Source organism: Lethenteron reissneri, chromosome 34, assembly GCF_015708825.2.
Source record: "Lethenteron reissneri isolate LAM-NWPU_2019-01 chromosome 34, ASM1570882v1, whole genome shotgun sequence".
Lineage (NCBI taxonomy): Eukaryota > Metazoa > Chordata > Hyperoartia > Petromyzontiformes > Petromyzontidae > Lethenteron > Lethenteron reissneri.
Window position 1 is genome coordinate 12,570,645 of NC_083812.1, and position 14,209 is coordinate 12,584,853.

The 14,209-nt window shown below is 46.1% G+C and overlaps 1 protein-coding gene across 9 annotated transcripts in view; it reads left to right on the top strand.

The window, feature by feature from the left end:
• Positions 1–14,209, top strand: part of PCDH15 (protocadherin related 15) — a 114,499-nt gene that overhangs the window by 48,461 nt on the left and 51,829 nt on the right. For 6 of the 9 annotated variants that reach the window (XM_061565304.1, XM_061565312.1, XM_061565307.1 and 3 more), the window contains 6 exons: positions 533–547; positions 978–1,043; positions 8,533–8,693; positions 9,847–10,002; positions 12,522–12,638; positions 13,904–14,014. In XM_061565304.1, the coding sequence (XP_061421288.1) occupies positions 533–547; positions 978–1,043; positions 8,533–8,693; positions 9,847–10,002; positions 12,522–12,638; positions 13,904–14,014 (626 nt within the window). The remainder of the gene's footprint in view (positions 1–532; positions 548–977; positions 1,044–8,532; positions 8,694–9,846; positions 10,003–12,521; positions 12,639–13,903; positions 14,015–14,209) is intronic. The other 3 variants (XM_061565309.1, XM_061565310.1, XM_061565311.1) reach the window with 1 other exon arrangement.

Consider the following 14,209-nt stretch of genomic DNA (forward strand, 5'->3'; position numbering starts at 1 on the left):
CGCCGTGGAGATGGAGCTAATGGGGGATAGTTGAGTGTGCCAGAGAGACATGGATTGTGGTGTCACAGTGCTGCGAGGGATAGTGGACAGCACAGGAAGAGGTTCACCCACCAGGGATAGACCTCGTCTCATGGTGATGCAGGTGATAGTGATGGTGTCCGCTGTTTACGACGATGACAGCGATGGTGACGTTTATCAGTGGATATGAGTGACTGCCTGAAATCATCGCTGACGGGTGCTAAGTGCACACCAGACGTGGTGGCGAATTCCTGCTGTCCACGTTGTATTCGCACCTATTCGCACATCACCACAGATGAGTTTCACTACAACACCTGCTTCCTATACTCTGTGCTATCTTTTCAGATATCCTGCAGAACAATGTGATCTTATTTTTAAGTATTTCTTGCATGGAAGGTCTGGTCTGGTCCAGGTTGCGTTGCTCTTGCCAGCTGCTTATTCTCTTCCTTTCCTGTTATGTCCTCTCCTCCTCGTCTTCTTCACACCTCCGGCACACTGCCTCCTTTTCCACTAGCTCAACTCTACGAGGGTAAGCTGGTGCTAGATCACTGCCAGCTGTTTCACACCGCGACTGTGTCCTCCATTGGCCCTATGAACCCCGCTGTCTTTCCTTCGACAAGCAAACCCAGTCGCTCCAGCTTCCCGAGACATTGATATTCACCGTGTGTTTCATCGCTGGCCCTTTCCCCGCTGTCCTCTGTATCCATAGTGGTATTGCTGCAAACTTGGATGTAGACTCGCTTGACGCTCCCCAGTGTCTTTGCATTCGTATGCCTCGCCTGCTTATGCTTGCCCCGTTGTTATTGTGTTCTTGGATTGGAGTCACGTAGTTAAGGTCGCTTCCGTGACACCATAGCTTCAGAAACACGATTAAGACGTGCTAAGCAGTTGCATGTTGCCGCGTTCGATCGCGGAGGGAATGCTTTGTGCTTCAATGCAGATTTGTGGCTCTCTTTCAGATTGTCGCCTCGATCGTTCCGGACCCCCGGTAACCATCGTGACCATAGACGAGGAAAGCCCCGATGGTGAGCGTGCGGCTAAGATACTCCGAGTTATATTCGACAATGTATGTATGCTGAACTTATTTCGCACCATATGTAGCCAACCGTGCTAATCGGAGGTGCGGGGGAAGGACAACAAACTCAACACTTCCACTGCGGAACACACTGCTAACTCCACAGGTCCTGCCATCGTATTTAACAATGAGTATTCTAATCCATAGGTAAACTACACTGTTAAATTTCGATTTAAAGCTTTCGTGACTGCAGGGATTCATCTTCTTGGTTCTTTCGGTAAAGTCACGTAGAAGGGAAATAATAAAATTATAAAAATAAAACATAATAAAATACAATTCTCACGACGTTTTGGCCACAACGCAAGCAGCCGTCCTCAGGTGAAGAACAGGTCTGTCGGAAAGACAGCAGGAGAAAGAGCTCTTGTCTCTTGTGTCAGCAGTTCTCATGATGACGGTTGCTTGTGTTGCGATCGAAACGTTGTGATCTATTAATTTTTTATCTACGTGACTTTACCGAAAGAACCAAAGAGTATGGATTCCTGCAGTCACGAAAGATTCAAAAGAAGATTGTTATTTCCTAATTGCTTATGTCTCAAAAGTACAGAAAATAGCTATTATTCCTCCCAAACTTTGCTTTTGTGACCAGGACAGTGATACTTTGAAATGTACCTATTTTCAATGAAAAAACTGGCGAATTTGTGTCTTTTCGTTCACATAAAGTCAGAAAAAAACATATGAATCAAAATTAACATGTATATATACTAAAGTAATAAAAAAATTACTGCAAAATATTTCGAAGTGAGTAGTTTTTAGAGATTTACGATTATACTGTAAATCACTTTCACGAATCAGCCCCAAAATGTAGTCTCCGATCATGTTCTCGTTATACTGTCCTTGGTAGCGGCGTTCAAAGTCCAGTGTCCAGTATATGCTGGTGGAAGCGCTTGCCTTGCTCCTCCGAGTACGCTCCCATGTTCTCGTTGAATTTATCAAGATGAGCATCTAGGATATGGACTTTGAGGGACATCCTACAGCCCATTGTGCTGTAGTTCTTCAACAGAGTCTCAAACAGCTTTACATAGTTTTCGACCTTGCGATTGCCCAGGAAGCCACGAACCACTGCGACAAAGCTGTTTCAACATATCACTGTGCTGAACACAAAAGCAAAGTTTGTGTGGGGGAAAATAGCTAAGTTTACTCTCTGTGTGTCTCTCTCTGTATGTTTGTCTCTCTCTCTGTGTATGTGTCTCTCTCCGTGTCTGTGTTTGTCTCTCTCTGTGTGTGTCTCTCTCCGAGCTTGCATTCATTCACACCTGATGACGGTTGCTTGTGTTGCAATCAAAACGGTGCAATCCATTATTTATTTTATTTTCTTTCTACGTGACTTTACCGAAAGAACCAAAGAGTAATTTTCGTATACTTTTTAGGCATAAGCAATTACGAAATAACACTTACTACCCAGGAACAAAAATTGTGTTACATAGTGCTATCAATCTTCTACCGCCAAGCCTCCACCATTCACTCTGAAAAATTATTACTGCTACCATACAACGCACAAATTCGGCCAAAGTTTGAATCCTGTTGTCAGATCTCGGGTGGAGCCACCAAGTTCCGACCTCACTGCACGTTAAGAGATTCCAGAGTCAAGCAGCAGTCAGGGTTGACCTGAGGATCCAGCCCTCATTGATTCACTTCAGTCACTCAGTCACTGGTGGCCAGTCATCTCCTTATCACTCTTCTTTAGCTGCTACCATGGTAACTGTTCCCATTAACTCATTGATTTGTCCACCCACGTTGAGGATTTAGTCTACAAGATACTGGCTGTTTCGTCTCATCCATCAGTCACCCAATCACTCACTCACCACACTGCAGGTCACAACAACACACTCACTCACCCACTAACCCACCACACTGCAGGTCACAACAACGCACTCACTCACACATCACACTGCAGGTCACAACAACGCACTCACTCACCCACTCACCACACTGCAGGTCACAACAACACACTCACCCACCCACTTACTCACCACACTGCAGGTCACAACAGCAACAACAACCACCATTCGCCACTAAGTGGCGGTGACGTCACCACGACGCTTGTGCCAGGCTATGTGCACGTTAAGGCCACGTGAAGTGTCGAACGCCCGCTGGCACGAGATCACGGGACAGACCCAGTTGCCACGGGTCGATTGACTGAGATGACTGGCTGTGCTTTAGCCACCCGGCGCTCCGCTCATTGTTGTGAGTATCGCTCCTCCGCCCACCGTTGTTGTTGGAGGGCGACTGCCTCCAACTACCCAGTCGAGTCCTTTACGAACCTCCTCCATAGAGGCCGATCTTGACACTGCTGGTACCAGTCATCGGCAAGTCCACTCAGCTCCACATCCTCCTGTACCACATCACTCCATCTCGGACGCGCCCGTGCCGCGCCCATTTAGCCCTCTCGATCCGGCAAAACAAAAGCTGTTTAGGCATGCGGTGGCTAGGCATGCGGGCTACATGACCCAGCCAACGCAGCCTTGCCTGCCGGAGCAGCTCACCGATGGGACTTTGTCCAGATCTTTCAAGGATTTGTGAGCTCCTCACACAAGGTCACAACAACACACTCAGCCACCCACTCACCACACTTCTTCTTCTTGTTCGTCCATCAAAGTTGATGGTGACCATGGCACGTTTGTCATTATGTTGGGTTTTGATGAGTGCGCAGATGGCTGAAGAGGCCAATCTGAGCCCGGAATTCCCTGTGGCACACTGGACAGGTCAGGGAGGATGTAGAGCTCTGAGGTGCAGCCACACGTCCTTCCTTGGTAGATTTGCACTGCTGCCTCTTCAAGATGGCACAGGAGCGTCTCCTACTCTCACAGAGGACTGCACCGTCCTGTACTGTTCTTCTCCAGGCAGGTCGGTCCTGTGCTAGGGGTTCCCAGCTTTTAAGGTCGAATCCAAAGCTCTTCAAGGAAGCTTTCAGGGTGTCCTTGTAGCGCTTTTTGGGGCCACCTTGTCCTCGCTTGCCATTCCTCAGCTCGCCAAAGAAGACTTGTTTTGGAAGTCTCGCGTAGGGCATTCTGGTCACATGGCCAGTCCATCTAAGCTGTTCCTTCGCAAGCAAGGTGTAGATGCTGGGGATATTTGCCTTGCTGAGGACTTCCGTGTCAGGGATTCTGTCTTGCCACTTGATCCTCAGCAGTTTCCTCAGACAGCTCAAGTGGAAATGATTCAATTTCTTGGCATGGCGCTGGTAAACTGTCCAGGCTTCGCACCCATACAGAAGAGTTGGTAAGACAACAGCCCGGTAGACCTTCAGTTTTGTCTCCTGCTTGATGCCAGTCCTTTCCCATACCGAGTCACGTAGACGTCCAAAGGCTGCACTGGCCTTAACAATCCTGATGTTAATTTCATCATCTATGTGCACAGCACGAGACAGTGTACTGCCAAGGTAAGTAAACTTGTCAACGGCTGAAAGCTTTTGCCCATTCACAAAGATGGTTGGCTCAGTGTAGGGTTTCCCAGGAGCAGGTTGGTATAGGACTTCAGTCTTCTTTGTGCTGATTGTTAGGCCGAAGTTGTTGCAGGCTGAGGAGAGGTGGTCCATACTGTCCTGTAGATCTTTATTTGAGTCAGCAGCCAGAGCACAGTCATCAGCAAACAAAAGTTCTCGAACAGTGATTTCCTCCACTCGAGTTTTGGCTTGCATCCTCCGCAGATTGAATAGCCCACCGTCAAAACGGTAGATGAAGTTAATCCCAGTGTTGTGGTTCTGGAATGAGTCTTGCAGCATGGCAGAAAACACCATGCTGAAGAGCGTTGGCGCTAAAACGCAGCCTTGCTTCACCCCGTTTGTGATTGGGAACGGACCAGAGAGTTCTTGCTGGTCTCTGACACTGGCCATCATGCCATCATGGAGTTTGCGCACAATGCCAATGAACTTGTCTGGACACCCAAACTTGGCCATGATTTTCCATAGGCCCTCCCGGCTGACTGTGTCGAATGCTTTTGTTAGATCAACGAAAGCCATATATAGATCAACATTTTGTTCTTGGCATTTCTCCTGTAACTGCCGGGCAGTAAATACCATGTCTGCCGGAGGAGCTCACCGATGGGACTTTGTCCAGATCTTTCAAGGATTTGTGAGCTCCTCACACAAGGTCACAACAACACACTCAGCTACCCACTCACCACACTACAGGTCACAACAACGCACTCACTCACCCACTCACCACACTGCAGGTCACAACAACACACTCACCCACCCACTCACCACACTGCAGGTCACAACAACTCACTCACTTACTCACTGCACTGCAGGTCACAACAACACACTCACTCACCCACCCACTCACCACACTGCAGGTCACAACAACTCACTCACTCACCCACCCACTCACCACACTGCAGGTCACAACAACGCACTCACCACACTACAGGTCACAACAACTCACTCACCCACCCACCCACCCACTCACTCACCACACTGCAGGTCACAACAACTCACCCACCCACTCACCACACTACAGGTCACAACAACTCACTCACCCACCCACTCACTCACCACACTGCAGGTCACAACAACGCACTCACTCACCCACCCACTCACTCACCACACTGCAGGTCACAACAACGCACTCACTCACCCACTCACTCACCACACTGCAGGTCACAACAACGCACTCACTCACCCACTCACCCACCCACTCACCACACTGCAGGTCACAACAACGCACCCACCCACCCACCCACTCACCACACTGCAGGTCACAACAACGCACTCACCCACCCACCCACTCACCACACTGCAGGTTACAGCAACTCACTCACCCACCCACTCACCACACTGCAGGTCACAACAACTCACTCACCCACTCACCACACTGCAGGTCACGACTCCGCTCTTTCTGGTTCTTTCCTCGCACTACTCCACTTTGGAATTGCCTCCCATCGCCTCTTTTCTCAAGTTGTTATGATCATCAAATTTCTCAGTTCAAGAAACGTGTTTAACTCTTCGTCTATTTCAACTTTGAGAGTTATGTTTGTTGCTGGCCACTGGACATGTTGAGCCTTTGGGCCCTGTGCTCATCAATTGAATAGAACAAAAAATGTCTCCCTCACTTCACACAAATTGAAAGTTACTACCCTGGCTGGATGTGCAAGTGGCGGAGTCTTTGCCTCTAGGTTTGGCTCACTTGGGAGAAAGGTTCTGTCCTTTCTAAGATTGGAACATTCAGAGAATAGTCACAGTTGCTGAGCCGGATCCGTTAGTTATTTATTTGGTATTGCAACCTCTGCAGGTTGAGCTCAATGCCAGACACTGTCGCCCTTGATCTTTGTATCACAGCCTCACCCTGTGCAATTTGAGTCAGGATTCCTTGAACCATTACTGCTGTTGAACTGCCACATGTTGTCAACAAGGACCCTCTCTCTTAGATATGGGTCCTCGTTTGACACAAACGTATATAAGTTCATAACACACAATTACACTTGAAAAATGTTTACAGTTTCATTTTATTTTTGGCCAGACTCATACTGCATTACCATCATGTATTTTCAACCGAACATGAATTTGCCGCTTTATTCACGTAACGATTACATAGTCCCAATATTTCACACTTCTAATGAGGACTTTCAAGCTACATTGTATCCCTCATACCATGTCACATGCGTGCAGCGATGGTGAATAACTAAACCACTTTAAGTTCCGTAGACTTAACGACATAAGATCCATGCCCCAGATGTATTAATAATGAACATGAAACTAACAGCACGGTCACCACCGTCCGTCGCTAACAGTGCGGTAACATCACACCACACAGCACCTCAGCTGTGTCACCAGGCGCTGGGATCTCAGGGCTGTAACATCACACCACACAGCGCTCCCTTCTGCTTGGCCCAGTAAAGGCGCGGATGTATGGAAACATGTTTTATTTAATCATTTCCTTTTCACACTCGAGGGAGATCGTGACGTTTGGGCATGGCTCAGATGTCCTAAGACGCTAATGATTATCTTGTATAACGTATGATACAGTTTTGCGTTGAATTATTACCCATATCAATGAGAGGGTTCTTGCCTATAAACATCTAACAATTCAACAGCATCGGTTCAGGTAAGCCTGGCTCTGCTGATGAGACACTAAATGTTGAAACCGGTCCAAAGTGTACTTGTGTTGAAGCAACGCTGCTGAGGCGATGTACTCCCAGAAGGCCGTGTGAATGATGGGATGTGTAAAAATTGTTACATTTTGTACGTGGAAGGCGGATCATCTGATTGTTTATTTTGTTAGCTGAATTTGTAAACATGCTGATGCTAACGGATTATCTTGTGTTTTATACTGCGACTGTACATATGTATTATCAATGTGCAATTGATTGTATAAATTAACATGTTAAACAACATCAAATATTTACCTGATGTTCATAAATTATTAAATATTGTGGCTTGAGCCTCTACCATAAGATGTTAATCAGTGGTATAACGGTTAATTAGTATTTAACGTGTGCAAAATAATATTAGTTCGTAATTTATGTATTAATTTAGCTGAACGAGGCACACACAAACACCGACGGAACCACGGCCAGTGTTTTATAATTATTATGAAAATCATCCAAAATACTGAATTCAATAAACTAAACTAAAACTGAGCAATTTTTTTATTTCAAAAGTAAGGCCCAGAAGCGACCTGGCCACAATTGATAGGTGAACTAAGTGTATGTTTGTTGAACTTCTTTCGCACCGTATGTAGCCAACTGTTTTTAAATCGGAGGTGCAGGAGAAGGACAACAAACTAAACACAAAAATTAGTTTTTAAGAAATTAGTTGTTTGTTTATCGAGATGTAAAAGTGCATAGCTCCAGTGGCTTCCTAATATTAGAAGAAAGAGGGTTCCAGCATCTTAATGTGCGCGAAGCAATGGCCGTCTCTATTCGATGGCTCGCAAAAAGCCGCTGCAAGGATGACCAGAGTTTGCATGATGGTTTATGCTCCTTGATGATTAATAGCAAGATATTGTGGTTCATTATTGGCTCATCATGTGGGAATTTATAGCAGCCAAGTACTCTAAACGCATGTTTCTAAAAGTGGAGGGAAAAACTGTTTAACCCGGAGAAAAATCCACGCGACCACAGGGAGAATGCGCAAACTACAAATATACAGGCGTCAGCGTCGGGATCGAACCCACGTCCTCTCGCATTCCAAGCGAGGGAGTTACTAACTTGCCACCATGAGAAATTCACGCAACATGAATCAAGGTCCCATCCTGACAGGTGTGGACTATACAAGATTCACACATTGATCAGTGGCTTGCGGAGCCCAAATGCGATTAATCAAAGCCTTCAAATCCAATTATAGATTTTAAACGTGTGTGCTCGTGTCATTACGTGGCTGCTATGTGTATGTGTCACACTGGACTTTCTTCCAAATGAGATGTTCCATTTAGAGGGATTTTCCAGGTGAAATATTTTCATAAATAGAAGTGTGTATAAGGTTAATTGTATTATGTTTGCAGGTACTGTCCTGGTGGACAGCATGCACATCAAGGGCATAGCGTCTGGGCCTAGTCCTACCATCAGCCTCGCGCTGCTGTTGAACGAAAACCAGTGGGTTCGCTTGGATCCGGCCTTACAACGACTCTACCTCAACACCGCTGGCCGTATTTTCGATCGCGATGTGAGTAACGTCTCGCAGAACAGCGCTCAAATAAAATGGTTATTTAGAGAAACACATATGCCTCCGTAAAAAAAGATTCTAAGTGATTTCTTGCTCAAATAAGCACACGATGGGGCAAGTGTCTCCATAGGACAACCGCTGTTGATTTTCCCACAAATTGTTACTCCTTTTATCGACCACAAAGGCACAATGGGCTGAATCAACCCCTAAAACTCGCAGCCTTCCGACCATGAGACGCTCGCTCTGCTGCTGAGCCACCCGGCCGGATGCCTCGACGCTTCTGTTTATATACTTTTAATTAAATCTAGATCGTGCGCACTGCCTGCTTTGACATGGTTCAAAAATCATGATGTTCAGATAAAAATATCGACCAAAAACTTAAAAGTGCCCAACGACTTAAAAGTGCCCGATGAAGCATGGCAACGTGCATGCTCGGAATGGCATTGACGAGAATGAAAGAAGAACAGATGGTCAGGGAACACACGCAGGTTAATGACATCGCCCGAGTTATTTATAAAAGTGAGTGGGATTGGGCAATATGCGTCACGGCTAGAAGGCACGACGATGTCCGATAAACAAAAAATAATAACGGAGTGGCAGCCGGGGAATGGAACGTGTCCGAGAGTAATGCCCCCCAAGGAGATGGAGCGATGATATCAGTTTTTGCACCGGATGGATTGTCCGTGCTTGGATATAGATATTTCCATTCCAGTGGGCCAATGCCGCGTGACTCTACTTGTGTAAAATTCTGCGTCGAAGAAGGGAAGGTTCGAACTGTGGATAACAGGAGTCTTCCTCGATCGACTCAGGGCCACAGAGAACAGAAGCACAGATGCTGGGATTTCAGATAAGAGCAGTTCAGGTGAAATACAAGAGAGATTTCACGTACAAAAAATACATCGAACTCTCATTGATTACCATTCTAGCATTTTGCTAGCATGTTTATGGTGAATAATAATAATGAAAAGACATTTTTCCAGTGGGATTGAACAAACTACCTCATACATGGGTTATAATGCAATTTAACTTTGTTGTCGATATGAACATTCAAGGGAAGCATGAATTATTTACCAGTTAATTTTGAAATTCAACCGTGTATATTGATGTGCCAATCTCATCAACGCCGCAACCTCCGCATGTCCTTTGTTCGCAGCCGCCAATCAGCATCCAGTCACTGACGGTGATCGTCCAGTGCCAGAACCTGAACGTGGGGAGCACGATCAACCACGAGGTTAAAATCCTGGTGCGCGACATCAACGACAATCCGCCCATCTTCCAGCAGCGGTCTTACAACATGAGCGTCAACGAGGTCCGTTAAGAACGCACGCGCGTGCTCTGGCACGGAAAGTGGTAGCAGCACCTGGCCTCTGGCCGTTATGGGTCCATGCCGGCCACCCATTTGTACGGCAGTATGTATGTGTGTTGAACTTCTTTCGCACTGTACGTAGCCAACCGTGCTAATGGCAGGTGCGGGGGAAGGACAACAGAGGTTCTCAGCCGGTTTCCTCCCCCCCCCCCACAATAAAGACCACCGCTACCTACGCTTCCCCTCCAGTTGCAAAGCTTAACTGAGGTCACTAAGGTCACAACTCAGAGAGAGATATCACGTGTTCTGCCTCTCATCAACTTGGTGTTAGTAAGACGTGTGTCATGTTGTGCATTAGTTTTGACATATCACAAAAAGTGTACTGTTTTTAATAAATACATTTAAAACTAAGATAGATTTAATATTGCAGGGAATGTTTTGTTGTTGCAAAACTGTATATATGAATATATGGCCTGTGCATTGTGTAATACACATATACGTAATTACCAGGAATTGTATAAAAAATTATTTTGTATGTGTAAATGGTGACGAGATTTTTCGTGATTGTAGAATGGCCACGATTCCACGAATCACAAAAGTATGAATCACCGAATTATTCAGAATACGTTCTTTACAGCGTAATAAACATGCACCATCGGCAATGCAATTCAATAACAACCAGAAGGTTTCACAAGCTTCATTGGTATTGATTAACACGTGAATCCATTGCTGCTTGTTTTTTTTTGAACCACAAAGTAGCAAGTTTGTCTGGCATTGCATTTTACAACTGGGAAGTGGTGGGAAGCTTTGAAAGGCATGGAAGTGAGTGCTGTGTGCCGGGGTACGCGAGGCCACACACCGGGGCATGCGGGGCAATCTGCGTTCACAGTGAAGCTGCGGTCAAAATCTATTCGGTTATGACAAGCTACACGCGGCGCATTTATATAGAATATTTAAAATACTAGGTTTCAAAATAAATAAATCTGTCCATGAACCATTTCCACTTGGCACCCCCCTCCCCACCCTTGCGGCGTCTACAAATAACAGTTTCCCTCATCCTGTCACACCTGATAGAACGCAGCAGCAAGCAGTCAGGGTGATTGATGAGTCAGCACTCACCGATTCGCTGCGGTCACTCGCCCACTGTCAGTCGGTCGCCTCCTTGTGCCTCTTTTATCGCTACTAGAGTCATGGTAACTGTTCCCGTGAACTTCGCTCCTTGATTACTCCTCCCGTGCTGAGAAGTTGGTCTACCAGACACTGGCTGTTTCGTCTCATCCACACTGTTCAACCACCACACTGCAGGTCGCAACAACATACTCACCCATGCACTCACCCACTCTCTCAGCCACCCACTCACTCACCCACTCACCCACCCATTTACCCACTTATGCACTCAGCCATTCACTCATCTACTCACTCACTCATCCACTCCCCACACTGCAGGTCAAAACACTTCTCTTTCTGCTTCTTCCCTCACACTGCTCCACTTTGGAATTCCATCTCATCGTCTCTTTTCCCCAAGCTCCTATAACTCAGACTCAGACTCTGTGTCAGCCCTGCGAGACCCCATGCAGCTTAGCAGTTCTTTTACAAGGACGACCACAGCCCAAGACTGTCAGTAGTGGCAGCAGTTACAGGACATTTCAGGGTGGGAATTATTTACAAGAAATCTCAAACCCATTACCTTGTTCAATTCAACAAATGTGTTAACGCTTATCTATCACATATTTAAAAGTGCTGTTTGCCGCCGGCTGTATGACATTTTGCTGAGCAACTGTTAAAAAAAGAATGTTTGACACCTAAATCGATTTAAGTTTGCAGACTAACAGGAAGTAGATATGGTGATGCAACATGGCCCAGGAGTAGCGTGCTCAGTGGTTAGTGGTTTGAATATGTCAGGCCGCCCTGGTTAATACTCTGGGTGAATTCATCATGAAATACACACTGTGCTTCACAGTAGGTGTGAACGATTGCATGACGTAAATTGAAAGGAGTAGCTCATGGTGTGCTGGAGTCATGGTCCAAATGTTGTATATTTGAAAAATTACCTGCAAATTACTCAAGGGGGATTACACAAAGGTATGATCGCTCGCTACTGCCCAGATTGTGCCTCACAGGGTCAGCTGCCGCTGGAGGTGCCCTCCGGATGTTTGAGATGACACGTGATGAAGGCACTTTGAGTTTCTGAGGCATTCAAGCAACGTTATATGAAAAAAAAAACGCTTATTATATTCTAGATTTGAAGCTTTCGTGACTGCAAGGATTCATATTCTTAGGTTCTTTCGGTAAAGTCACGTAGGTAAAAGATAAAAATTAATAAAAGTAAAATAAAAATTAAATAAAAATCACGACGTCTGAAGACGGAAGCTTGTGTTGCCTCCGAAACGTCGTGATTTTTATTTTATTTTTATTTTACTTTTATTAATTTTACGTGACTTTACCGAAAAAACCTAAGAATACGATTATTATACTAACATGATTTAGTCTAATTTCATAATGGTGACGGTGTTGTTGTTCAGCTGGCTCCTGTAGGTACCACAATCTTCACCGGCTTTGCCACGCTTGGAGCAGTGGATATTGATGATGGAGCGAATGGGCAAATCGAGTACTCCATCCTTTACAACCCCCGGGATCCGGTGAGAGCCGCTTTGCACACTCACCCCTCGTGCCATGCTACGCCGCGCGTGGTATTCCCTTGTCATTTACAAACTTGCTCTCCGCGATTTTGGCTATCTGCGAATCGCGTTGAGAACCCTGCACGACTGCCTCGAGGAGAGAGAGGAGAAAAAAAGTGATGAGATACAGTAATGAGAGAGAATGTGATGCGAGAGAGCGATTAAATAAAGTATTATTTAATACTTTCAAACAAATGTAGTGACATAGAATCGGTCACTTAGCAGCATAGCGCTTGTTGCTGGCAGGGAAGGGGATCTGCACTTGCAGCAGCCCTGACTGACAGCAGGTCACGTGATAGACTAGACAGAGGGATGTAGGGGAAAGGTTACAGAAGGGGCACTTGAGGGAAGCCCGGGAACCCGCTAGTAGGTTCTAGAAAGGGGGCATGGCTGGAGCGGAGCGAGGCCACGCTGGGAGCATAAAAGGAGGCTCTGAGCGAGAGCTCGGGGCTGTCATTTGGAGTGGGATCCTGTCGTGCTGCTGGAGTCTTCGTCACCGTCTTCACCATCTCTGCGTCGTCAGTCAGTCAGTCTGCGAGCTGTCCTGACTGGGAGCTGTAGTTACAAGGGTGAACTGTTGAGGCTGTTAATAAACAGAGTGCCTCCTACTCTAAGTGTCTCTGAGTCAGTCACTACATACATTTTTATTTACTTTATGTTTTTTGTAAAGGAAAATTGTCGTGTATTTAATAGATTATTTATGTATTCATTCAAGATAATTCATGAAAAGGATAGATTTTCGTAGGCCAATATCATCATCCGTGAAATTTGCTATTCATGAGCATCTCCGGAACGTATCACTAACGAAAAACGAGGGAATTCTCTACTCTGCTATGGAGATGCCAGCCAGGCCACTCCATGGTAGAGCGAGCCTCTCACCATCAGAAAGTAGAATTGGAGTTGTAAGTGGATGTTGATTGTGGTGATTGCACACTGATTATGGTGAGTGCCTGGTGATTATTTGGTATCTGGTCAGAAGACGTTTTAGATGAATTGCGATTGTCTGGTGTGTTGTGAGCATTTGGTGAATGAGTTGTGTTTGGTGGGTAGTAGGTGAATGTAGTGAGTGGTGAGTGTCTGAGTGTGTGGAGCACGATCAGTGGTCTTCATTCAGGGGCCCGCCATAACAAACGCATGTTGAGTACTGTCTCCCAGGAATAGCTGAGAGTTGTGCCAAGTAACTGATAAACACCTGGAGGGGCCTTTGCCGTGTTGATTCTCTGCAGCGCTCCAACAACACGTTTGATATTCCGCTGACACTCACTGGTGCTGTGATCCTCCGCGAGAGACTCAACTATGAGGACTTCCAGAAGTATTCTGTCATCGTCCAGGCCAGTGTGAGTGTACTATGCGATACATGGGTCACTTCACCTACATTTGTACCTGATAGGTATTCTTGTCTGTTCATGTTATTAACAACCCCCACGTTGATGTCACCAGCATTGTGTGAAACACAAGAGATGAGACACCGAGCGTCAATACTGGTCCAGGCTTTGCTTGTGCTGAACCGATGCTGCTGAAATGAAGCACTC